The sequence below is a fragment of the Pagrus pagrus genome, assembly GCF_965226575.1.
Source record: "Pagrus pagrus genome assembly, chromosome: 22".
Classification (NCBI taxonomy): Eukaryota; Metazoa; Chordata; class Actinopteri; order Spariformes; family Sparidae; genus Pagrus; species Pagrus pagrus.
The window spans coordinates 18,334,160-18,360,405 of NC_140204.1; the positions used below are offsets into that span (position 1 = coordinate 18,334,160).

The window sequence follows — 26,246 nt, forward strand, 5'->3', positions numbered from 1 at the left end:
ATTCCTCTGTTCATCGAATGCAAAGTTTCAGACATCAGTAATTGAATCTTGCTCCAAGAAAAAATGTGTTTTCTGAGGTTTTAGCTGTTTTACTGATTTGAAATGAGATTTACACTAATTCAATTCCACAAACACTCTAACTCAAGGTGCATGTTACTTATCTTACTGCCCATAACTGCCTTAAGCTCAACAGATCCAGGACCAGCATCAAATTGTACTCACTCATAGATACCAGCCACCTAAATATGCCTGATGGTTTTCATCAAGATCCACAAATTATTCCCTGAGAAATTTATGACAATGTTGAAAAATGCCCTATGTTGCAATGTTGAAGAAAGTGAGTTAAAATTCCTGGATCCGTCCCTTTATCCGGATCTGCACCGAAGGTTAATTGGGTCTATTCTGGGCAGAGACACGTCTTTATCCCAGTTTTGTGAACAAACAAATTGGATTGGATTTGAATTTAATTGGGAGGTAGAGTCTACAGTCTTGCTAACTGTTCTGCGAGGCAATATACTTAAGCACTGTAGTGCTCTGAGCAAATGCTAATGTCAACAAGCGAACATGGTTGCAACGACAACGCTAGCATGCTGATGTTAAGATAATATAATGTTTTCCTCAATAACCATGTAGTTTAGCGCTTGTTAGCATGCAACCTCTTGCTATTCAGCAGTGACTATTACAGTACAGCTGAGGCTAATGGTAATGTCACTAGTTATGAAAGGCTAGGGGATCACCAAAATCAGTCGATTACATTGTCAACGGGCCATGAATCTAACAAAAAACACATGCTAATCCCTCAAGTAGATGCTGATTTTTAAATGGGAGCACGATAACTCAGACCGGGTTTTGCTCAAAGGGATTGCCAAAATCAGAATACATCCTCTCGGCACCTTGAACATCAAACTAAATTCAGCCGCAAATCAACCAGTAGCTGTTGAGATATTTTACTTACTTATTTTACTTGACATTGTGTTGCTGGAGGACAATTTCTAGGGATTACCAAAGCAGGAGTAATTCTCCGGGGACCATAAATTGGCAATCCATTACACCGCTACTGAGATATATCTGTCTGCACCAAAGTGTTGCACCGATCGACTGAACAACAGACGACAGATCGACGATGCTATCCATAAAGCTGTACAGCTAGCGTTGCTAGACGAATGCAGGGATGTTGCTAAAAATGGCTCCAAGAGGAAAAAAAAACACAGGCAAATACGTGATCAGACAGGTTTTAAATCACCGTTAGTTGTGTCTTTTTGTCGTCCCAATAACGTCAATGTCTTTTTTAATGCATTGCTGATTTCATTTAAAAAGGAAGACATAAAGGTCTTTGGGGAAATATCAGAAATGCTCCATTTCCTCTCAGCTGGCTAAGGGTGTGTCTGTGTCTGTTTGACTGACATCAACTGGGGAACAAGAGAAAAAAGAAGCAAATTTGCGCTATAACTTACAAATCATGGGCAGACAGAGTGTCGTCAGAGGTATTAAGGACCTCACCAACATTGAAACGGGCTGACGGGCTGATCAGCTAATTAGCCATCTTGCCTGCAAACTGATGTTAGCAGGATGCAACATTGTTGGACGGCTACAAGCTCATGTGACAACAAGGTGTGGTGTGTTCATATTCTTAAGTTAGATAGGAAGTAGACTTTGAAAGGGAAGCTAACCTGTGTTGCGGAGAACAAACAGTATTCCTACGAATTAATGCAAGATTAGGGGGTGCCTTCATGAAACCAAAAAATATGAAATGTACATTTAATTAAATAAATTCATAAAATTAAATCGTAATGGACTTCAAACTAGATTTATTAAAAAAATCAAGATGAATCCTAAAATTACTGCCCAAACCGTACATCATGGACCGGCTTCTTGGCTCTATAAACTGGACTTTGGGTGTAAAAACATTTGGTTTAACCTTCAAATAACTTGGTTCAGATAATCCGACAAATGTGTTGTCAGCTGTCTTCTTGTTTCTTGTTCTGTATGTGACTTGATTGTGTATTGTGTATGTGATAGTGTTTGTGTGACTGACGGATGCCTTTAAAATATGTATGGATGGATGTGTCGGCAGTGACGCAAGGTCCTGACTGACTCAGGCTGTGTCCCGGCATCCATACGTCCTTGTCATAGCTGAGAGCACAGCACTGACAACCTCGCTTAGTTTGTCTCTTTAAGCCAACATCACATCAGAGATGGTGGCATGGGGGCGGAAGAGTGGGAGGGCGAAAGTGGGCCGGCGGGGGCACCCCAGCTCTGACCCGGCCCGGCCCGGCCCAGCCTGGCTTGGTTACGGTACCCGAGGAGTGATGAAGAGAATAGGGGAGACAGGGGGAGGAAGGGACTTTGAATCGCAGACAGCGAAGGAGGGATCAGAGTGACAGAGGGGGAGGAGAAAAGGGAGGGAGAGTGAGGAGCAAAGGGGAGGGTTTAGGGAAATAGATTTGAGAGAGAGAGTGAAAGGGAGAGCGAGGGAGTGTGTGTGTGTGTGTGTGAGAGAGAGAGAGAGAGAGAGAGAGAGAGAGCATGTAAAGCACGCTGCCAGCGCTCTCTCGGTAATGCACTGTGAACAGGGACAAGCGAGAGAGCGAACACACACACACACACACACACACACACTCACATACGCACATGCTGCCTCTGTCACACACCCTCACACCCGTACACCTTCACACTGTGCCGCTCCTTCACACACACACATACACACACTCCCTCACACGTGTGCGCTGAGGCTGAGAGGTGCCTTCTTCTTCGGAGACTTTTCCTCTGTCTCTCTCTCTCAAACACACACATGGACACGCGCTGTGCAGCTGGACTCAACAGAACCAGACCGGACTACTGTCACCCACCAGTGGAGACTCTCGCATGAGCAGCGGCGGTACAGCATCTACCGTAAGGCACGGCTACCTGCCAGCACCACCCCCCCATCCCCTATTCCCCTTCACCTCATCTCCTCTCCCTCCCTCCCTCCCTCTCTGTCTCCCTCCATTCATTCATCCCTCGTTCTCCCAGCTGTGAGGCGGCATGCGTGGCTGAAGGACACAGCGCTGCGCTCCGCTGTGGTGTAGTGCGCTGCCGAGAGAGTTGGAGAGCCCGATCCGATAGAGGGGATAGATAGACTCACTGCACTCCCTCCCTCCCTCTCTCTCCTCATTCTCTGTGTCCCTGTCTGTCTCTCTATCCCCGCGCTCTCTCGTTCATGAATGTCACCTCTATCTCTGGGAAATGCTGGATGTATCAAGCCCCTGTCTTTTTCCCTTCTTCTCTCAGGGTGCGGGTGAACGCAAGGGTGATGCCAGGAGAGCTTGAAAGACAGCGAGGAAACAAGCCGCACTCCGTCCGGCAGCGACCGTCCACATCCCTTCATCCTCTTCCCAGCTTGCGGAGCTGATACCTCAGGTCGGACGGTCCCCACTTCTTCTTCTACTTCTCTGTCGCTGTTTCGGATAGAGACATTTTAACAGGTGAGGGACAGAACGGAAAGGAGCTGCAGTGTGTCCCTCAACAGTGTCACTTCTGTTATTTTTGGAGAGTTGATATTCAGAATTCTTTTCAACCCACTGAATCGATACTGGCTTCTGATCTGCGGGACTGAGCGGGTTAAGAGGACTTGACGGGATTTTTGTTTGGGTCTGGTTCCATCATGCAACGAAGGGTTGTGATGCTGAACCCTTTCAGACAGGATTGAGTCAAACTTCACTGGAGCGCCGGGAAGGGGGTAAGGGTACACTCGGACTGGGACAGAGGCATTGGGAGGTAAGGGTACAACCGGACTGGGTCAGAGGCATTGGAGTGACATCGGCTACAGTGCATTGGTTTCTGGGTGGATAGCAACATGACTTGTCCCAACAGAGGAACAGTGACGTATCAAGGCTTCACTTGAACGTCACTCCCTACCAGAACACAAACAACCAGAAGGACATTTAAGGGTATCCATCATCAATCCAAACCCCAACGGGAGCAAGCTGTCAGTTTGTCAGGGGTGGGCCTTTCAGGAATCCACCCTTATTGCCTCCACCTCCTCCTCGTCTTCCCTTCCTCTCCCTCTTTTTCTGCCCTTCGTTGCTTTGGTCCATCCTCAGAAGCCCCCTCCTCCGCTCTGCACCCCTCCCTCAGCGGTGCTCCGTCGCCCTGGGTGAGTGGGCAGGGGGGTGGCCCACGGTACCCCCCGACACCTGGGCGCCACCGAGCCGCCAGAGGCTGGTGAGGGGGCGGCAGGGTCAGCGCTGGGAAGATGGCCGCTCTCGCCAGCTCCCTAATTCGCCAGCGCAGGGAGGTCAAGGACCCCCAGGCAAACCGGCAGATCGCCAGCAAGCGCAAGCCTTGCCCAAAGAGCAACAAGTCGCTCTGCCAGAAGCAAATCCTCATATTAATATCGAAGGTTCGACTATGTGGCAGTCGAGGGAGAAAAATGGAAAAAAGACCAGGTGAGTCCCCACAGGCCTTCCTATTAAAATCTCTCGTTTCTTCCTTCCTCCCTACACCGTCTTCATCTTCCCTTCTTCTTTGCTCCGTTTTCTGCCTGTTCTGGATAACTGGATTTTGATGGCTGACTTGCCAGACTACAGATTAATCCTCAACTGTAAAGCCTCAATAGAGAACATCCCCAGCCTGTAATTTTCAGTTCAGGACTTAATCTGAATCTGGGAAACATCCCAGCCCATCTTCCTGGTAGCTGTAAACAGCATGTCCTGCATTTATGGTAGTACAGGAAATGGAACGAGTAAATTCCAGCTTAATACTCTCAGAGTTGTACCACTGACCAGGGGCATGTCCTAGCCTGTGTTGTGACTGTAGTGATGACTTTGTTGAGGTGCATGTCAACACATCCAGACACATGCTGGTAATCTGCAAGCACACAACGAAGTTGGCTCATACATACGGTGATTTACTATGATATAAAAATGTCAAGAGGCGCCTCATTTGCAATTCTGGGGGCCATTACTCTCCCTGTGCTTCCCTCAAGGCAAGTGAACACACAGTGTGGTCTAATTTGTCTTGTGTGTTTGCATGTTAAATGTAATTGCAAAATTATTCATTGACGCTAAATGAGACGGGGACAGCTGATCTGCGTGATGAGTGTGTCTGTGCTGCATATGGTGATGGTTTTTCGACATTACGAGCCAAAGATAAATAGAATTTTGAGAATAATTCCTCTATAATGTCCTAATGATGGCTATAATGTCGGCACCTTACGATAATATGGCTCCTCAGAGGTCATGCGGTTGTGGTGAAGCTTTTTTGGATCTGTTTGTCAATGCGCTTCTAAATTTAGATGAGGGAGTCAGGGCTGAGCAGTGAAAACACACACTCACACACCAGCGTAGGTGTTAGGGTTGGGGTTAGGGTTAGTCTAGGAAATGTACGTTTTTAGGGCAGATCGTTCTGGTGCCAAGGTTTGTTTTTAAATTAGTAATATTAGAGCTACACTTAGGTTATTTGCCCTCCATTCAGACATTGATTTAAATAATAAATAATTTGCCTTTTTTTCTTTTTGGGATAACAAGCATTTTATTTCAAAAGACAAAGTAAACTTGGCTTTTTTTGCTTCTTGTGAATTCAATGTTTGCTGTTGTGGAAGTCACAAAGGCTTTTTCTACTTTCTAGTTTTTAAGATAAGGTTCGAGTGAAATTTTAATCAGAGAGAAAGATCTTTATTGACAGATTGTTTATGTCTAAACAAGCTAAATAAACAAACTCGCTTCAGTTTCCTGACTGAATAAGCAGAATAAACAAACCGACCTTAAAGGACAACATGATTCTGTACTGTTTTTTTAGTATTTCTGAGTTTGTATTATTACCTCATTAATATTGTAAATATTAAAATTCTGAGTTTGAATTTCTTCTCCAAATTTACGTAGTGCCCCTTTAAACTTAGTAGTACATGTCACATAGATCCTGGTCCATCTATACAACAGTAAGTGTGTATCGTCATGTGTGTTTTCCCTGAACGAGTTTGTCCTCGCCTCACCAGTCTGCATGTGTGTGTCCTGTCCTCTCCCCACACACCTTCCTGCACATCCATGTACAGTATGTGCATGTCCTTCCCATGCAAGTGTGTTTGTGTGTGTGCGCTCTGTGATATTTATTACCTCGATGTGCCAAGTTCATCATGATAATTACGTGTGGAACATCTAACATTGAAAGCAGCATCTGCCATAGAGGCGGCTGCTCTCTACATTGTAATTACGGCTGTAAAATATGTCGGACAGGTCGTGGCAGTGCCAGCTCTTTGGGAAAAGGCCACGCGTGCATCGTGCCCATTGTTTGAAACCATTTCCACTCTAATGGCGTCAGTGCTTCTCACACGTTTATGGATTTATTATGGTAATCGTGGGACGAGGTGTGGAGACTGTGGTTAGAGAGGCGTCGCCAGCTTCACCGATTCAGGTTGTGATTTACAGGGGTCTGTGTTAAGTGCCTGTGTGTGGCAGTGTGCGTCTTCATCATTCTCTCAAGGAGTCTCTACGTGTGTGTGTGTGTGTGTGTATGTGTTCAGCATATGGAGGACACCGCTGAACCCTAACCATGAATGTGTGTGTGCTAGCTGGTGTATGTGAGTATGTATTCTCCTCATGTGTGAGTTTCTCCCTCCTTTACCGAGCTTCAGCCCGAGGCCACAGTTGACCCCTGGCCAGAAATAAACGAGTAGAATATTCTTGAGCCGTAGTCTCCACCTCCTCCTCGTCCTCCTCCTGGCAGGACTTCAGAGCAGCCTGCTTACAGCTTGCGTTCACATTGCCTCCAACTGGCTTCCATTGTTTTTACTGGCATCATTTGGCTGCTATTGGCTTATTCTGCATCCGGGGGCTTATAGTCTCTCGCATTGTCTTGTGTTTTGGTTGGTTATCATTGTTTTCTGATGGCTTCCATTGTAGCATTGGCTTCCTTTAGCTACGGTTGCCTTCTCTTGGCTTCTGTTGTCAAACACAGATTCCCAATTTACATTTCTCATATGTAAACAGTTTAAAATAAAAACAGCGACGATAAGATTCTAGGAACTACCTGAGGCTTATAAATAAATAAAGATTCTACCACAGACAACTGATAACAGTGTGACATATTCCAGCATCAGTACCTGTAGAGGCTTTTAATTTATAATGCAGGACCAACACCACATTTGAAATATGACAATTTGCAGGGACAGCACGTCAGTATTATAAATGAAGGCATTAAGGATCATTATTATTTTTGCATGTCGGTTAAATGTCAAATGACATCTATGACAACATGTGTAGTCACAAGCCACAAGTCAGTTCCCAGTAGAAACACCCAGCAGCACCAAAGCAATACGATCACCCTCAGGTTGCAGGTTACACCAATTATCATGGAAGACCAACAGGCTACTTTCTGGGTCAGTGGTTTAACAGTTGTCAGTTGTAATATGACCTGTCCTTTTTTAGGATCCTTAATTATTAATCATTTTTTATAATCTGAGAAAGGACCAACTCAATAAGTCGGTCAATAAAGGTAACATGGTTGTGCCATTTTCCCCGGAAATGAAACAATACAAAAGGTGTTTTCTTTTGGCCTGTGGGCCACCATTAAGTTTTGGTTTTGGTGCCCCAAGTGAAAAAGTACGGGAACCCTAAAACAAGTTATTGTTTTTAGCATTCGGTTTTATTTAGCAAGTATAAAAGCCCTCACTCATCCTGCTGTAACTCACTGTTACACAACTCTACCAAATTCCACTTAGGTAAGTCTCGCTACTTGGCAGCCATCTTGGAAATGCAACTGGGTAATTATTTCAGGCTTTTAATGGTTGCCCATCAGTTTTGTTTTCCCCCACAGGATATACTTCTACTACTCATGCACAACACCAACTTCTTTTACAGCTCAATACAGAGTGTCGTGACGTGACGTTGTCAGCCCATCCCACCAGAGCAGTTGAACGAAAACTCACCTCTCTTGGTAATCACGTGCATTAGTCTGATATTCTCCTCCTATTACTGCAGCCGGACCAAATCAGTTGAAACCGATGTGAAAGTCTCAGCTGTGCACTCGTATCGTGCAACAACATAATTGGCTGACGGGTTTGCCGGTTTGGCTTTGATAAAGCAGACAATTGGCTTTTGAGGAGAAGGCACGGGACATATGTCATACAAGTGCCATCTTTGGCTTCATGTGCTTTTCAATTGAAAAGGCGTTGGGTTTTTATAGCTCTGCTCTTTCAGATAGTCCAAAGAATCAAGAATAGCAGCAGTGACTTCCAGTTGGGGTCATTATTAAATGTCAACGCACATGGTAAAAAGACATAAACAAACATCATAGGTTGGAAACAGCAATGAAATCCCTGATGCATCACTTGATTATGAACTCTTGTCACATCTTCTTGAACATACTTGGTTGAAGGTATTTGTTTGGTTCTGTCCTTTCGGGACATATTTTTGTCCCTGTGAAACCCTGGCGCGCAACAGAAAGCAAAAGCAATCACACTTTTTTTTCCCTTTCACCTCAATAAGAGTTCAAACCTTGAGACTAAGCTCCTGTGGCCCAGTTCTAAAAATGTGGTCACCTCATGTGTAGTCCAGTATGTTGTGACACTGCACACAGATGAACTGATGGCACCTCAAATACTCAAGTGTTTCTGTGCGTGTGTGTGTAGATGTTATCATGCATCTAACACTGTCTGCTTGTGCGCCACTGCATTGTGTCTGTTGAAGGCCACTTGAGGCTATTGTAGGAGAGGAGGTGCACTCAGAACGAGTGTGTGGACGGCGTGTGTGTGTGTGTGTGTGTGTGTGTGTGTGTGTGTGTGTCCTCAAACATCAGCTACCTTACCTGCGTAAAAGTGAAGGATGCTGCGGGGTGGGGTGGTGACGTGTGTTTGCGTGTCCCGGCCTGACCCCCTTACCTCCTCTCTCACACTGTCAACCCGCATCTCTGCCCACTCTGTCACCCCCTCACCTCTACGCACACACACACACCCACGCACACACACCCTCTAACCCTCACCTAACCCATACTAATGATGCCCCAGCACTACAGCCCACTCAGCTTATAACAAGGTCAGCTCGCCCTGCACAAACACACACACACACACACACACACACACACACACACACACACACACACAAGCTAGCCTTAGCAGACACACACACTTTCAAGCGCAGATATACACAAGTACATATCTATAATTATGAACACACACTCTTGCATAGATAAAAACACACATTCGCACAAACTAATAAATCAGTACACACACACGCAAACACAAACAAATGATGAGATTTCGTGATACGTAGGGAGTGTGGGAGAGAGATAATTTCGCCATGGCTTTGCGCGTGTGTGTATTTATGTGTGTGTGTGCGGTGCTGATATGATCTAATGAGGATGTTAAGCCGCCTATTGGATATCAAAGCGCAAACCAAAATAGCTTTTGTTGTCCTCTGACTGCCTGCTGGAGCGGTTGTGGAAGCCCTCCTCTCTTCTGTTAACAGGATAGAAAAACACTCGCAGTTGTGACTGCAGCACGGGGGCCAAGTGTTCATCCAATTGGTCCGTGTGTGTGTGTGTGTGTGTGTGTGTGTGTGTGTGTGTGTGTGTGTGTGTGGGAGAAGAAGAAGAGTGTGCGTTCGTGGAGGAGACAAATGACGGTGTGACAGCAGTCAGTGCAGGCACCTCGACCAGGCTGTGTGTGTGTGTGTGAGGTTGTGTGTGTGTGTGTGTGGCTCATTGTTGTGCCGTGATTCATCAGGCCACACCAGCTCCTCTCATTAACACACACTGATTTATCAATAATGTGCGGCAGCGTTTGGAGAGCACACATTGACTGGGGCGATTTACTGCCTCGTAGGCCGGACACTCTGGACGGGCTACACCAGGGGAGGACTATATTTCTCGCTCCCTCTCTTTCTGTTTGACTCTCTCCTTTATCAGTCCTCCCTTTCTCCTCTATCCTCTCAATCCATCCTACATCCTCTCTCTCTATCTCACCTCCCTGTCTCCCCCCCTCCACACCACTCACTTATCTTCTCAAGGACATCTGGCTTTCTTTTAACTGTCTCTCTCTCCCTCCCTCGGTGTCTGCCTGTCTCCCTACGCTCGCCGTATTTTCCCCATGGTGTCTAATCATCTTGTCTTTGGGCCAGTCAGTTAGTCACTGGGTGCTACAATAGCAGAGATACCGGAGGTATTGTGCTGCCATGTTACGTAACCCTGGTTCCATTGTTACTGGATCAGCAGCGAGCGTGATGCGCGTCTTATGCGTGCAACTGTAATCACTCAGTTTTGGAGTTTGTTTACTATTGTTCTCCTTCATTCTTGGTGTGTATTCTTGGAGCGGCGTCATGTTGCTATGGAGATTCATCTGAGGAGACAGAAGGACGCCGATGTGAATCTTACAGTGATGCAGACAGTATTCAGATTCTTGAAAGGAGACATATTATGCTCATTTTGAGGTTCATAGTTTTATTTTGGGTTACTACAAGAATAGGTTTACATGCTTTAATGCTCAAAAAACAGGTTTTTCATACTATATGAGAACCCCGTCTGGAACGCCCTGTTTTAGCTCCTGTCTCTTTAAGGCACCCCCTCACCAAATACCCAGTCTCCTCTGATTGGTCGGCTCATACATGCCTGACTCAGCACTGCTAACAACAACAGAGCAGCTGTGCTAAGCTGTGCTAGGCTTAAATTATGCAAATGTGTGACATGGTGATGTCACAGAATTAAAGGTGGGACTACTAACGAGGCGTTTCAGGAGCAGTGTTTTCTGTGGGAGAGAGCAGCTTCTGTTGGCGTGGAAAAAAAATTATATAAAACATTGAAGGAAAGGAGCATAATAGATCTCCTTTAAGGAAAAGTATTTAAGTATAATCATGAAAACGTACTTAAAGGGGCATTATGTGTGAATTTTAATTGAAAATGTTCAAAAGTTAAATAAAAGTATCAACAGAATGTGCCCAGAACTGTGACGCTGTCAAATGCGATAGCGGGGGTAAGTGAGAGAACCATTATCTGTATCTGTATCTGTATCTGTATCCGTACATGGAGCAGGCAGGGCTTAAGCCTGGAATAGATATGTTTTATTTTTTTAGTAAACAAAACAAGCTTTTTTTTAAATAAACTTATATATTTTTTTAATAAAGTATCACCTATTGATATTGACACATTTTGTTTAGGTGATACTTAAATACCATAAAGTGCATTATCTATTCCAGATACTTGTTTTTGCTGAGTTCTCACTCAACCCTAGCTAAAGCTCGGTACAGAACAGTAATCCAACTGTTCACAGTGACATCTGTGAGGTGCTACTGGACTAAAGTGGACTAAACACAACTTAGATTAACTCAAAGAAACAATTACTCAAATTAAACCATGTTGCTGTTTTTTTATGACATCAGAAGGGTCAATAAAATCAGCGTTATTTACAAAAGCGTCATGAAAAGCAATTGCCCCCTTGGTGCCCTCTTGGGCGCCCCTATAGTAGATAAAACATGATGCACACTGGCACCGTATACGTCTGATGCCCTTTTTATTTTTTCTTGCCCCTGCCTTTCAACCATCCTGAGTCCGCCACTGACCAGGAGGGTTTGTAAACAAGCATGGTAGCTTGCTTTTCTGATGAGGACCAGGGCTATTCGTGTGTCGACTGACAGTGAGAAAGACCAATCAGTTTGTGTGAACGCCCTACGTGAACAGTTGGCTGGATGCCAGGTTTCCGCTGGGGCTGAAAGTGTACGAAACGGAAACGACTTTGTAAACTGCTGTTATTAGTACACCAACACTAATGGCAGCTGCAGCTTGAACACATATTAAACTTTATTTAAACCTCGATTTGGTCGCTCCTGACTAATTCAGGCCAAACGTCACGCCAGATGGATTGTCGTTTGATGTTGCGTTTGAGCAGGGTGCCTGATTAATTGCCTGAATGATCAATGGTCTGGTTGTCAGACGATCGAATGGACGCCCAGCATGTCGGCCATCTTGTAGCAGTTTGGTTCAACCACATGGCTGCTGTCCTGTTGTAGCAGTAGTATTTGACATGTTACGAGACTGTAGACAGAAATGAAACTGAGCTCTGCAGCAGGTAAACCATAATGTCTGCATCTGTTCCTCTCCATCCATGGCTCCGTATTCTTCTTGTTTCTGTATGGCTTTCCATATATAGTAGATCTGCAGTAATGCTGCCTTTGACATTCTTCAGGACGCAGCAGTCTTATTGTTGTCAATGGACAAAACAGATGGGGGTTCTTACTTTACATTCAGCACGAGCGCCCACACTGGGAGCGGTTGATTGACCTGTGTAGTGTCAGCATTGACGTCACACATTTGTGACTGTGAGACAAAACAGCCAATCAAAACTTGCACTGCGAATTATAGAAACTAACAGCGTCTGCACAGCTTAAGACTGAATGACTGCAGGGTGCGTATTTCTGCCCAAATGTATCTTTTGTTTAAACTAAAGGGCGATAACGAGGGCTGAAACGGCCCAAACTGACTCGACAACAGCTCCCGTTTACGTCCCTCAAAGCACGATTAAAAGCATAATCATCCAAAAAGACAAACGAGTAAAAAAGGAACAATTGACTGAAGAACTCCATTAAAATTCTGTACTATCAAGTCAGTTTATGACAGAACTGAAGGCTCTGAACGTCTCATCCATTTGGCTTCGTATCCTCTGAACACTGACACTCATATAGTATACTACACATACCAAGTGCAAGCTAAGGAATAATGTAGTAACTGTGCCGTAAGCCTGCAGATAAAAGGAGTGAAACCCAAGCAGAAACGGCCCGGTGTTCAAAGAGTTAAACCGTGCTGCCTGCTCTGAAACAGTGAAGATGCAGAAAACGAACAGCTGTACAGTAAAACACAGTAAATTAACCTGCTACAAGCCAGTGGGCATTTGAAATTGCTTCATTACATCGTTGTTTCCGAAAGGATGCTCATGAAAGGACTTTGAAAGTGTTCTCGCTGTGGAGGTCCACCAGACTACATGAAGATGTGGCACATTTAAACGGGTCACACCTCTGCTCTGCTCCCTCTCTGACCCCAGTCTCAGGAATCAAGCAGCAGGCTCGCTGTAGATCCGATCCGATAACTCCCTCGGGGAGGCTTTCTTGGACAAAATGGAGACAACTTTAGCAAATTCCCCCTACGGTAATCATCTGTCACATGGAGCACCAAGACTACTTTAATATTTTAAATTGTGCAGACTCACATCTTTTGCTCATTAGCCGCAGACGACCTGACCGTCCCCCATCAATCACCAGAGAGAGAGAGAGAATCGTCGCCACGTGCTTTCCGCCGTGCATCACCAGCAGCCCGGCGGCCTCTGTTGTTCTGTAACAGGTTCCGCCCTCTGTCTCTGCCAGTGCGGCAGATGTTGTGTATGAAATGGTGCCCGGAATAAATGATTTGGAGATGCTAACATTTGGCCTGTGAGATGATCAATGTGGGCTTTCAGTGCCGCCCCTCCCAACCAATTGATTTATGGAGCCGACCACCATTTGCTTTGCCGCGGAGCGTTTTTTGGACGGGCATCAATCATCATTATCAGACAAAATAGAATATTTCTGGTGCGCTGAGTGTGTGTGTGTGTGTCCCTGCTGTACTTCAGTGTGGGATAAAAGTTTGCCTGTGTGTGAGCTGTGTGTGAGAGTGTCGGGGTGTTGTTGTTGTTTGGATTATGAAGGCTGCAGTGCCCTGGTAGGAATGAGGGGCGAGCTGCTTGGGCACATTCTTGGCACGGCACGGCACTGAGAACACCAAAGTGTAATGAGAGCAGGGCTGCGAGGTCAGAGGGTGTCGTTGCTCTTCAAATGACCTCCGGCTGGTCGTGCCTCACACACACACACACTGACAGCAGAGCATGTATGCACGCATGCAAACACGTTTATCTCTCAACGCTCAACATCTTATTCTGCATCAGATAATTTCCGCTCCGCCGGGGCTCACCGTCTTGAGAGACCCAGGTAACAAACGACCAGCGAGCGAGCGTCGAGTCAGCATCTTGCACACCCCCCCCCACCACCAACCCAACCTTGCTTTCCTCAATGTCAAAAAAACCCCCCAAGAAACAGCGCACTGCCCCTTTAATCAATGCCTATAGTTAAACCGCAATATTAACATGCTGAGGATAGTAAAGGCAGCATTAGCATTTTATATGTAATCAATTTGCCGCATGGTTTGTGTGCAGAGCTGTGCGGGACGTGTGTGACATGCAAGTCTAGGGATACAGGACACACACACACATACACACACACACTCACACACATACAGGCAGACACACAACTGAGGGAAAACACAGACAGCATGAAAGCCTTCTGGCTGGATCCTGAACAAGACATGGAGGCACGCAAAGGCACAGAGATCCACACCGGCAGTGAACACACACGTACACACACACACGTACACACACACATACACACACACAGATCTGCGTCATGAGTTGAGACTCTGATCCCTCAACTCCAGCCACAGTGTCCCTGACCGAAGTGACATCGTCTTCTAAAAGAAAACTCATTAAATCATATGACATTTTTATCCATCTCCCTCTATTCATCTGTGTGTGTTGAGTGTGTGTGTGTCGAGTGTGTGTTTGTGTGTTCACCTCTCACTCTCACACCACCTCCAACACTTCAAACGGCGAGAATAAACCGGCCTTACGGGGAAAAGTCTGCGCGCGCATGCCTTCCCGCTTGCGTCCGTATCTGATTACGTGTTAATTTACTTTGATCACACGGACTGTAGCACCCGAGGGCCGGTGTAGGATTTACTGACAGGTGCCGTGGACCAAGAGATCAGCACACAGCACGGCCCCATATTTGTCTGTTGATCTCTTTGTTATTGGAGAGGCAGCCTGTAAATGAACTCAGAGAGAATACAGTACAGCAGCTATTTGACTGAAGTTCTGAGTCTCCAGTCTGCAGTTATTAGCTTCTGGCAGCTGTTAACTAGATGGTTTGTTAGTTTTACAGTAGTGAGTATAAACCTGCCAGATTTGTTTAGAGGATCGCTGAGACATATATTGTATTTTCTTCACAGAGGACTGACTGTAAGATTTAGTTTTTGAGCTCGTTGTGCTTTCAGTAATTAAAAATCAATACCTGTCAGAGTAATGACTGATACACTAAAGGGCTGTTTCACCAAAATTATAAAGAGACATACTGTATTTTCTTGCTTGCCTCAAAGATTTATGTAAAAAGTGACTAACTTTTCGCAGTGTAATTTGTTAATGACTCGTGTATCACAAATGTTAATCCATTCACATCCAGGTTCGACTCCAAACACCTGGTTTGGAGTCGAATCTTTACTTCCATGACTTATGTGCATCACTGTGTAACAGCATTATATAAATATGTATTTGTATATATTTATTATAAATTATATACACTACGCTGCTGCTGTTGTGGCGTTATTTTAGATCACACTACCTTGCTCGGCATGGCCCGCCCTACTCTGCCTCTGATTGTCTACATCCTGCCCATTAAGTAATGCGCATGTGCAACTCTGACCAAAGATTGAACAGAGGTGAGATGTCTCACTCTGTAGCTAAAACGGAGCATTAAAGACACAGTGTGTATAGGGGTGCAGCAGCAATGCACCATACGAGAAAAATAATGTGGTTTTTGAAAATTAAAGTATGTAAACCTATTCTGCAAGGACCCCCAAGTCAAAGTAAGAACCGGAAAATTAGCATAATATGACCTCTTTAACAGTTCTACATCAAAGTGGTTATACTGTATGGGAGCATATGGCGCTCTTTATAGTGCAGATCTAGAGGATCTCATGTAGCTTATGGTGGTGGAACAAACGCATAAAGACACACAGACGTTTCGAGGATGTCACAAGTATTTGTATGTGCCACAACTAATGGGACAAGATTTTGGCAAGTTTTGAGGAAGTATTTGGGAAGTTAACACCAATCCCAGTGTGCCACCTTGACTTTTCCCACTCTGATGTGTCTTGATATACTTTTTTATTTAAAGCCCCAGTTTTTATCTCTTGTCTCCGTACCCACTTCTTTACAATTCGTCCACTTCCTGTGTTCCCTCCACTTGTCCTCCCCCTCCCCTTCACTAACACATGGACCGCTTAAACATGCATGCTGCATTTACTGTACTTAAAGTGCTGTTCCCAAACCAGTACATGAATAACACTGAATAATGTAACTTGCGTGTTCCTATAGACAGACAGCCGAGGCGAGTGTTTCGGTCGTATAGAGATAATCCATTATGTTACTGTATAGACACTGAACAGATATAACAGTCCGGGCATTCACGTAATGTACAGGCACACAATCAGTGTATACAAATGCAAACGCAGCTGTATTGTTTTGAAGAGAAATCACACAGACAGGCGTGGGGCTTACATTTGCTCACTTGTTCACACCGACTGTACACAAACACAAACACACACATGCGCACACACGGAGTGATGATAAAAGGGGACACGGTGCAGGCAGAGCTGTGATCTATACTGTATCAACCCCCTCTGGGCATGATGTGCGCTTTCAAAAGCACATGTGTAGATTTTGACTCAGGACCTACAGCACATGCATGTGTTCTTGGTGTCAGGATCTGGCATGTGTTTGCTCCCTTTGAAAAATACACGAGTGAGATACAACGCAAATTCCCATGTGCGTGCACCTCGGAGTGTGTTTGGGTAGGGGAGGGGGGGGCACCTTGCTGATTGCAGCACCCTGTCTACCTGTGTGTTGTTCCCCTGTGGTACACAAGCACAGGTGCGTGACGCGTCCTTCACTTTAATGTGCCATCAATCTGTAAAGCTGGAGACGAGCCAGAGCGCTACCTCCTCCAGCCCCCCCTGCACACACACACACACACACACACACACACGCACACGTGCACATTTGAACAGGACTCTAGAAATGTCTGCTGTACTCTCTGAAGAGATTTTGTGTGCAGATGAGAGGAGAACTTCCTCTAAAACTGGGGCTTTACCTCCGCCATTAAATTATCCATCATGCAATTAGAGTCCCACTCTGCGGAGAGGGAGGGAGGGAGAGATAGAGCCAGACAGAGATAGAAAGCACTCTTAGCCATTCATTAAGTCTAGCATTAAGTCATAACATCTAATTAGACCATGTAATACTGAATTTTTTAAACTGTACAACCTGTTTAATATGTGATTTTATCATTAAACAATACCTCGATTAATATCAAGATACATTTTCATTATTTTTTCTGAAATAAAATCTAAATTATTACACCCACCTGGCAGATTATTTAAGCTTCAATCTTTAAGATTTCAGTCCTGGGCAATTTTGCGACACTGATGGTAACTGCAAGTGCATTTTAATAATAGAGGTCCACGGGTGCTTTTTGAAATTACATGTGTACCCACTGGGGGCCATTAAAGGCAACTGAAGAACTGCCATGTCTGAGACACAAGAGAACAGGAGTGAAACTTGTCAAAACGTTTAAAGGTGCTATATGAAAGAATTTCAGTATAAAAACATTCAAAACAAACTAAAGTTATCAAAAGAATGTGAAGAAATAAGAGTTCTGATGCCTGAAAAGTCTTTGTATTGCGTCACAGTGATATCTCATAATACCACTCGGAGCTCTCAGTCCAGCCTGCTAGCTGTACGACTAACAGAGCTAACGAGGTCACCGTTAGCAACAGTTAGCAGTTTCTCTGGCGATATGCTGCCCCCTATTTGTTTGGAGTATGAATTCAACATGTGATCATTACATATTGCACCTTCAAAGGCAACAGAAGGAAGCAAATCAAGTCAAATGTATTTATGAAGTCCTCTTTAAAGACAAAGCACATTGACAGATCAGAGCAGGTAGCAGACAGCCAAAGACATAATGGGGATACTTTTCATTAGCGTAGCTAGCCTGTCTATGTGTAGAGTAAATAAAGGTAAAAAAAAAAAAAAGAAAGTCTACTTATTCCAATCGTATCAATGCAGAATGCATCAAGAATGCAATGTCCAATAGAGTGTGATCTAAAAACATTGATCCGGAGGAAAAAAAAAAAAAGAGTATAAAGCCTTTTGTGACTCCAGAGGAAGCTGCATGTAATCTGATAAAATTGCCTCCAGTGATGTCATGTAGTGGTTAAGCTGCATTGTGGGTAATGTAGGCACCAGGTTTTGACAAGCAGTCCACTGGAACACTGTTGGACTCTTTATAGTTTGAAAAACAAATGATCTAAAGCGATACAGCAGAACCAGACATATCACCTGTATTATTCCATGCATTCTTCTTCCTCAAAACCTGGTGCCTTCATTACCCAGAATGCAACTTAGCCACTGAGTGACATCAGTGGAGGAAGCAGTGGCAGAACTTACTCTTTAGAAGGGAATCTATCTACCCCTTTAAGAAAACCAATTAGATAAAGGAAAAGATGACTTTTGTACTGAACTGGCATTTATAGTAGCAGAAATGATGATAGTCTTTTTTCTTGAAAAGCTACCTGACAGCCAAAAAGACAAGAAAATATGGGGAGTCATATCTCACCCTCAGCTTCACCAGTATAACGGTGGGTAACTAAGAGACCACAGTGTCTTCTGTGTCTCAAAATATCAGCTTCAAAATTCATTAGCTTATTAGACAGTATTACAGCAAACAAGTAAAGATGCCACTTGGGGACTACACATCCAGAGCACAGTGACACCAGCTGTTGTCTTCTGTATTACATGAAATGCATGCAGCTGCTGAATCTGTAGCTTGCAAATGTGTGTATTCAAGATCATTTTTGTCATCCTACAGCTCATATAGGTCATTGTACGTATTTACTCTTGTCTTGCCTCACAGCCGATGACAGATGTTGAGAGAGAGTGGGACGTCTCACTCAACTTATGTCCAATTATGAACCTCACGGCTTCATGCTGCACGTTCGAATCACGCCATCACCAGGCAGCTAAAAGGCAGAGGAGGGACAGAGGGAGGGGAGCACTGCTTGAAATCTTTGCAAGTTGAGACGTTGTAAGCCCCTTAAGGCCACCAGGCCATGAAGGACAGCCATTCGCAGATATTTATCATCATTATTTTTGAACCATTTCAGCTTTATTAGACGTTTTGAAGTGGTAAGTGACGGGATGGAGCGCCGCTCGGGTGCTGACATTCACAAAGGTCACAAGACAGATTCAAACCCATGATGCTGTCTACGCCGATGACTCATATCTACAGAACATCCACCGCTTGCGCCTTTAATTCATGCTCCATGCATAAATGGATATATTAACATATGTATTCAGGTTCAGTGTGTTTCGTGTAATCCATTTAAGGACATGCATAGATGGAGGGCAGCAGCATTAAATCCTCATAATGAAACCAGATGACATAACTCATTCAACTCAGTTTCTATCGCAAATTCACGTCACACTCTTAAATCGAGGCTCATCATTTCAACATGTCTTACTGCGGAAGGTCTGATTCTAACCTAAAGACACGACTTAAAACAGGCTCTAGATGTACACACTGTATAATGCAGAATATGTGAGGATAACCCAATCCTTTTAACCACCATTTTTTATTGAAGCATCACAGGTTTGGCTGTATCTTTCAATGTCAGGAGTTCATCATATATATATGAGAAGAATTTATGTTGAAGGTGGGACAGATTGCTTACATTGGAGTCGATGGGGGTGGGCAGATAATGATGACGGAGAGGTAGAGCTACTCAGTGGCTGAAATTGGATGTGACAGAGAACAAGCTGTATTCAGAGAGCTGTATCCTAATTAGACAGGTCCATCACGGACTCATGTATGCTACTGTAAAGTGTTTGATTTGTGAGACTCTCTTGTACGTTCACGACTCGGCTCGTGATCGTCCTATGAGCTTCCCGCCCCGGTCTAAATACAGTCCCAGGGCTAAACTCCTCTGCCTGTTCGGTTCCAGCAGGACGGACTCTGCCAAAGCCTCCGCTCCCCAGAACGGGGACTTTGTGGCAGGATGCCATCTTAGCCTTAGCACCTGGCACTGACAGAGATAGAGAGAGATCTATTTAATCTATTGCTTGCGTCCATCGGCCTGTATGCGAGTTTAAATTGCTTTCAGAAAAGCCTCCGTCACTATTTTCCCCTGAATCTAATTTCGTCTTCAGCCTATTTATTTTTTTTTTTTTAAAGTCAGCCATCAGTTTTCATTAAATAAGCAAACTGAAAGATTATTCAGGGTCAGCTTCAGTAAAATATAGTCTATTACTGTCACAAAATACTGGCCCGTGATCCTTCTATAATCTTAACCACATTATTATTTTTGTAACAGTGATGACGAAGGTCCCTGAACCTTAACAGAGTACATTTTGCAACACAAACCTTGATCTTTCTCGTAACCTAAGCAAGTTTTTTCTAAACGAACCTCGACAATAGCATAGTAACTTCATGAAATGCATGTATTTTTCAGTGATTCTTAACAGGCACGTGCAAATAATCTTAGAGGCACAAAACGAACAGTAACAACAATGAACTGTATGTTGTTGTTTTTACCTGTCCATAGATGAGTGCAAGACAAGTGTAAACTCACCTTGAAGTCGTAGATTAGTTTGTCGGCCGTCGCCATCTTGGTTTTTTGGAGTCCTGAGCGATCATATCTGAACAAGAGCGTGGAGCTGAGGAGAATATCCAGACTGGATCTGATTGAGGACCTGAGAATGTGCCTTGGTAGCGACTTGACGGTCACAAGGTGGCACACCCTGCTCTCTCTTTTACTCTAAATGAAAGCACAATTTAAAAAATGAACATCATGCTGTATTGAAGAAGACTTGTCATTAGCAACTGAGACCATAAACTCATCAGGAAACTGTTCACTGAGGTGATAAATCAAGTGCCAAGTAGGGTAATTTCCTCATAAGCTTACATGCAATCAGACTTATATTTGAAACCAGCGTTCTTTAGACAGAATGCAGGTTTAGGGCACTTCTGCATTGGCTTAACTCTTTTCAGATCCTGAAACTCTGTCCATGTTTTATGTGATCAATGATGTAAAATGAGCTCAGACTACTAATAACACATTATAGACACTGATGCAGCTGTACAGGGCTGCAAAATGAAGCTTCAGTCTGGTTGTTGGGCTACATGTACAGTGTGTTTCTAAGTGTTACCACTTACATGCTGCCAGAAGATACTGATTTGATTCAAGTGAACGTAAATACATTTACATTTACCACACACCGTCAGCAAAGTCCTTTTGTGTTCAATTCATCACCATTTTCATTTAGCACTTTGAGACATTGTGATTTACATTAAAAAAACACATCCACATCCAACCATTTCTATAAATATATTGCCATTTCTGTCAAGTAACCACAAGAAGAATGTGTGAAAAAAGAAACCATTGATTTCATTTAAAGTGTATGGACGTAAATAATTCACATATCACAGTTTAAAGAAACATGTGCAGTGAGGTGGAACACCCGCTCCTCTCTCTCTCTCTCTCTCTCTCTCTCTCCCTCTCTCGGGGACTAGTAGTGAATTAGGAGATGGTGTGATTGGAGCAGATAGAGAAAGACTGACGTCCGACCTCCAGCTAGAGGTTAAAAGGAGGAGAAAGATGGAGGGGATAAAGAGTGGGATGCAACAAGTGAGGAGGTCTGGGGAAGACAGGTCATTAGTATCATTAAAGTTGGTGGCGAGATTTCCTTTTGCTATCCAGTTTTGCATACGTCGACACTTTGGAGATGTAGTTTTGAGCATCGCTTGACTGAGCATGAGTCGGACAGTTTGGAGTATTTCAGCGGTTAGATGAAAGTCTATTTTGGTTGCAGCTTGCCATGTCTGGATTTTTCAGGCGTCTCTTTTACAAAGTGGGAGCCCGTGGAGGGTATTGACTTTTTGTCAGCTCTTGTTGAACCAGACAGTTTAGGAGGTTTTTTTTTTTACTTTAAACAGCTGTGATATCAGGACATCTCTATTTGGGTTTGGGGTTTCAAAAGCACAACCAGCAGCGGAGTGTGTTGTCTTACCGAAACTGTCCAGAGAGTGTAGCGTTCATACCTGTGTGTGTACTGTACACTTAGCCGCCGTCAAAAGAGATGGTGTGCAATTTGCACTGTTTTACAGAAAATGACGACCATTATCCATCTGTGTCAGGGTGCAGCAAGGCATCATGGGTACAGACAGCTGCTGAAAGGCTGCTGTTGTTAGTCAGTAATCAAATGCAAGTGTGTTTGTGCATCCTATATTGTGTGTGTTAATAACAGGTAAATATTTTTTACACTTAACACTTGATGGTTTCTTTTTCAACTTAGCATGCAATGAAATGCTTCTTTAATGATTGTGTCATGTACTTTTGCATAAACATCCTTTGATTATTTTATCATTTTTCTGTAATTTTACCAGTAGAGAGACATTCCAACTTCTTAAAAAGTCTATAAAAGTACATTTTTAAGTGCATTTTAGTACACTCAATGCTTCACTAGCAAAATATTAGTTGTTTTATTAATCAATATGATTAATATAATTAATGTAATTACCTTAATACCTTATTTGAACAATTTTTGTTCAAACAAGGTCATTTTTCATCATCACTAATGACATTTCAGGACACTCAAGGGGAGGATCGCAGTTTTTTTTATTCACTACACAGTTTGATTTTAAAAGAAGGACTGATGCAGCTCTGCAGGAGCTGATGAGTCGGTAGGAATAGAGAAGCGGGTTAGGTAAGAAGGTAAGGAGGTAAGGAAGGAAGAGCAGGCACAGATATATCTTGGAGAGCCGGAGAGCGAGATGGACAGATAGGAAAGAGGAAGCAAGAACTAAAAGCAGCTTTAGAACAGCAAGGAAGAGATGGTGTGATAGAGAGATGGAAGGATAACGAGAGGAGGAGGCATATAGGTGGAGGCGAGGAGGGAGGTAAGAGGGTCAGAGAGATGGGCTGATAGAGAGAGGATGAAGAAGGGAAGGAAGACAGAGATGGGGGGCGGGGAAAAGATAGCGGAAGAGAAAATACCAGGAAAAGGTAAAGAGTGATGGAGGGAAGGAGGGAAGAGATAGGCCTGGGAAAGATGAAGCTAGCAGCAGTGCTCAATTATATCAAGAAAGGTGGGGTGAGGCAGGGGAGAGGGGAGAGGGGGAGTCAAAGAATGAAAGAAGCTGAAGTCAATTCATGACTCTCATAGGAGCCTTCATCAGATAATGTAGTCTGAAAAATGTCAGTAATTCAATGTGTGTGTGTGTGTGTAATGAAGTTTCAGCAGCAGAGACACACATATATAAGTTACGTATATAGAGTGTGTGAGAAAGGTTTTATGTAAATATGTACATACTATGTGTGAGCGTTGGAGTGTGTGTGTGTGTGTGTGTGTGTGTGTAGCTCAGCTGAGATTGGAGTCTGGGGGCAGCGCCGGTGCTTTAGAAGAAGATAAGCAGACATAATTAAGAGGCCATTAATAAATTTGTTAATGAGCACTCCATGTAACAGAGAGAGGCGGAGAAAGGGAGCGAGCGAGGGAGCGGGAGATCATGCGTAATTGTGTGCATGTGTGTGTGTGTGTGTGTGTGTGTGTGGAGGGGAGGCACAGTCTTGTGTCTGTGTGTCTCATATTCCATATCAGGCGTATCTGCTGGCTGAGATAAGTTATCATTATGAGATATGTCCTGCCTGTGACACATACACACTGTCATCTCCACTCCATTTGCATAAAGAGGGCTTTTAGCGATGCCCTTGTACCCTCAATGACAGTATCGCTGCATTAGTCAATGCACACACACACACATCCACGCACTCGCACAGACACCACACACATAAGCATTATGTATTAATTGCTCAACATATAGTTGTGTTTTAATGGAAGGATTAACTTTATTACAAGAAGTAGAAAATGTAAATGTAGAATTAAATCTAAATAATCAGCACATAATGGAAATATACTACTACTTCTGCTACGTTATAGCAAGTGTACATACAATCACATGTAAATTAATCAGATTTATTACTGACCTTGGAAACACATTCTGTGTCTCTTCTGAATTCAAGATTTTTCTGAAAACCGTGGTCATGTGAAAACAAGTGGTTGCACGTGGTGGCGTGTCCTCTCCAGGGTAAGGGTTAACACTTCACACTGTAGGTCATCAGTGCAAGAGCCCATATGTAAATGTATTGTTAGGCAGAGACCTCTAGTGGTTGTAGTGATTATGATGGAAGCAAAGGAGGAAGTCAGGTGATTTAGTGTAAAGAGCAACAAAGTCTGTGTGGAGGTCGAGTTGGAAGGTCAACCGCAGTACCTTCACCCAGGAGAACGCTGTGTAGTAATGAACTTACATGATGTACGTGTCGTAGCTAAAATACTTATTGTAACCCAAACCATTATCTTTACCCTAAACTAACAAAGTGGTTTTGATGCCTACACCTGACCAAACTGCAACCATTTCACAATCTTTACTATGCCTTTGTCTGGTATGCCTGTCACTGACACTCTGAAATGGACATATATGTCATTTTGGAGAATTTTCTTGTAGGATGTTTTGGGAGTCATTGGCAAATGACACGTTCTGTCATTCATGTATGAGGATGTGTTGTACTGTTTCTACTGCTTCACTATGACACTAAGCAAGTTTCATGTAGTTAAAGAAGACTGTGCCAAACTACTGAATTATCCAGACAAAGTGTGAAAAGTGATCCCTGATTCAAATTTGCTATTTTGGTTATTGATTTTAACATTCAAAATGTGTAAAAAGAAAGTATTATCATCATCACTACTGTATTTATTTAACACAAATATTAGCACAATTCACTTAATGCCATTTTTATGTAAATACTGTATATCATACTGCTCTAATTTCCTTAATTTCGTATTTATTTCATTCAAATAGATTGTATTTATTTGCTTACCTCTTAGCTTGTTAGCATCTACTTTGTTGGACAGTATAATAAGTCCGATCATCAGCAGATATTGGGATGATCCAGCCATATTTTAATGGATTGTTGCCGGTGCTCTTCTGAGTACCTGTAGCTATTAAAGTCTACTATAGCTGTACTTGTGAGCAAGGGATGAACCGCTGCTCAGTAACACAACTGTACGTGAACTGTTAACAGGGTGGTACGTCTTCTTTCAAGCCAGTTGCATCAGATCATTTTCATTCGTCACATTCTCCCTGTCAAACTTTCAGTCATATCATATCAGCGATTTAAAGGTCAGAAAGTGTTTTGGATACAGTGGCATCTTTTTAGAGCCAGTGTTTGGTTTGACCATTCTGGGCTACCGTAGAAACATGGCGCTGCACTATGGTTGACTCTGTGGAAGAGGACCCTCTCCTTTTGTAGATATACAAGGCTCATTCTAAGGTAACTCATTTTCAGGTGATTATACACTTATAAACATAATATTTCTGCCCATAAATACCCCTAAATCCTACACACTGGACCTTTAAGCTGATCAACTTAATATTTTGAACCTTACCTCTAGATGAAGTAGCTTGTGGAAAAGTAAACTGTGTCAGATTTATTAATCAGCAGCTGGTATCCTAATTTGTCAGATTCTATTTAAAATGTAGTTAAATATAAAAATGTAATCAGACTCTGTGTTGCCAGGATTGGGAGTAAATATACTTTATTGGAAAAAATACCTAATAATGACACGTCAAGCAACATTGACAGTGGGGAAATTAAGTCGCAAATGACAGAGAATATAAACATTTTGTTAAATGTTGTTGGAAAGAAACATCGTTGAAAAATTGGCAACTGGTCTCTTACATGTACTTTCCATTAACTTGTCCCCCAGCTGGGTGACTAATGGGCTTAAAGGTTGCATATGGACTTGGGGGGGAAAAAAGTTTACATTTTACAGATTGCTGTTCTTACAGAAATGAAGGCTGTGAGCTGGACCTTAATAAGCCGCGTCACGTGGAATGAAGCCACCGTGAAGTGTACCTATTATACAGCAGGATAAGCTGGGTGTAACTTATACATATAGAGCACTCCTCCGCCCACTACATGTCAAGGTAAAGTGAACACTCGAGCCTTAGACACAGCAGCTTCAAATATTAACCAGCTCAGACCAATACACACACACACACACACACACACACACACACACACACACACACACACACACCCTCAGGGTTGTGTAGCGTTATGCGAGGCTTTCAGCCGAAGTATAAATGTTAGATTAATGTCAGTCAGGGAGCTGGGGAGTGCTTATGTCAGAGAGGGATGTGACATAGAAAGTTCAAGCATGTGTGTGTGGATCACAGTTTACATTTAAACACGTGTGAAGTTCAGCGAGTGAAGAAGTGGGACCCGGGGATTGCGTGCAGGGGCGTCACTCGGGGAAACACTCGGTGAGCGGTAAAGAAGAAACAAGAGGAGAGTTTGCTGCTGTGAAT

General features: G+C 43.6%; 1 protein-coding gene across 2 annotated transcripts in view; it reads left to right on the forward strand.

Moving 5' to 3' along the window:
• The first annotated feature begins 2,632 nt into the window (after window positions 1-2,632).
• fgf11a (fibroblast growth factor 11a) overlaps window positions 2,633-26,246 on the forward strand; it is a 100,400-nt gene continuing 76,786 nt past the window's right edge. Inside the window, exons 1-2 of one of the 2 annotated variants that reach the window (XM_084343937.1) lie at window positions 2,633-2,892; window positions 3,271-4,427. In XM_084343937.1, coding sequence (XP_084200063.1) covers window positions 4,235-4,427 — 193 coding nt within the window. In that variant the 5' untranslated portion in view covers window positions 2,633-2,892; window positions 3,271-4,234. Of the gene's footprint in view, window positions 2,893-3,104; window positions 4,428-26,246 lie in introns of those variants that run through there. The other variant, XM_084343938.1, reaches the window with a different exon arrangement.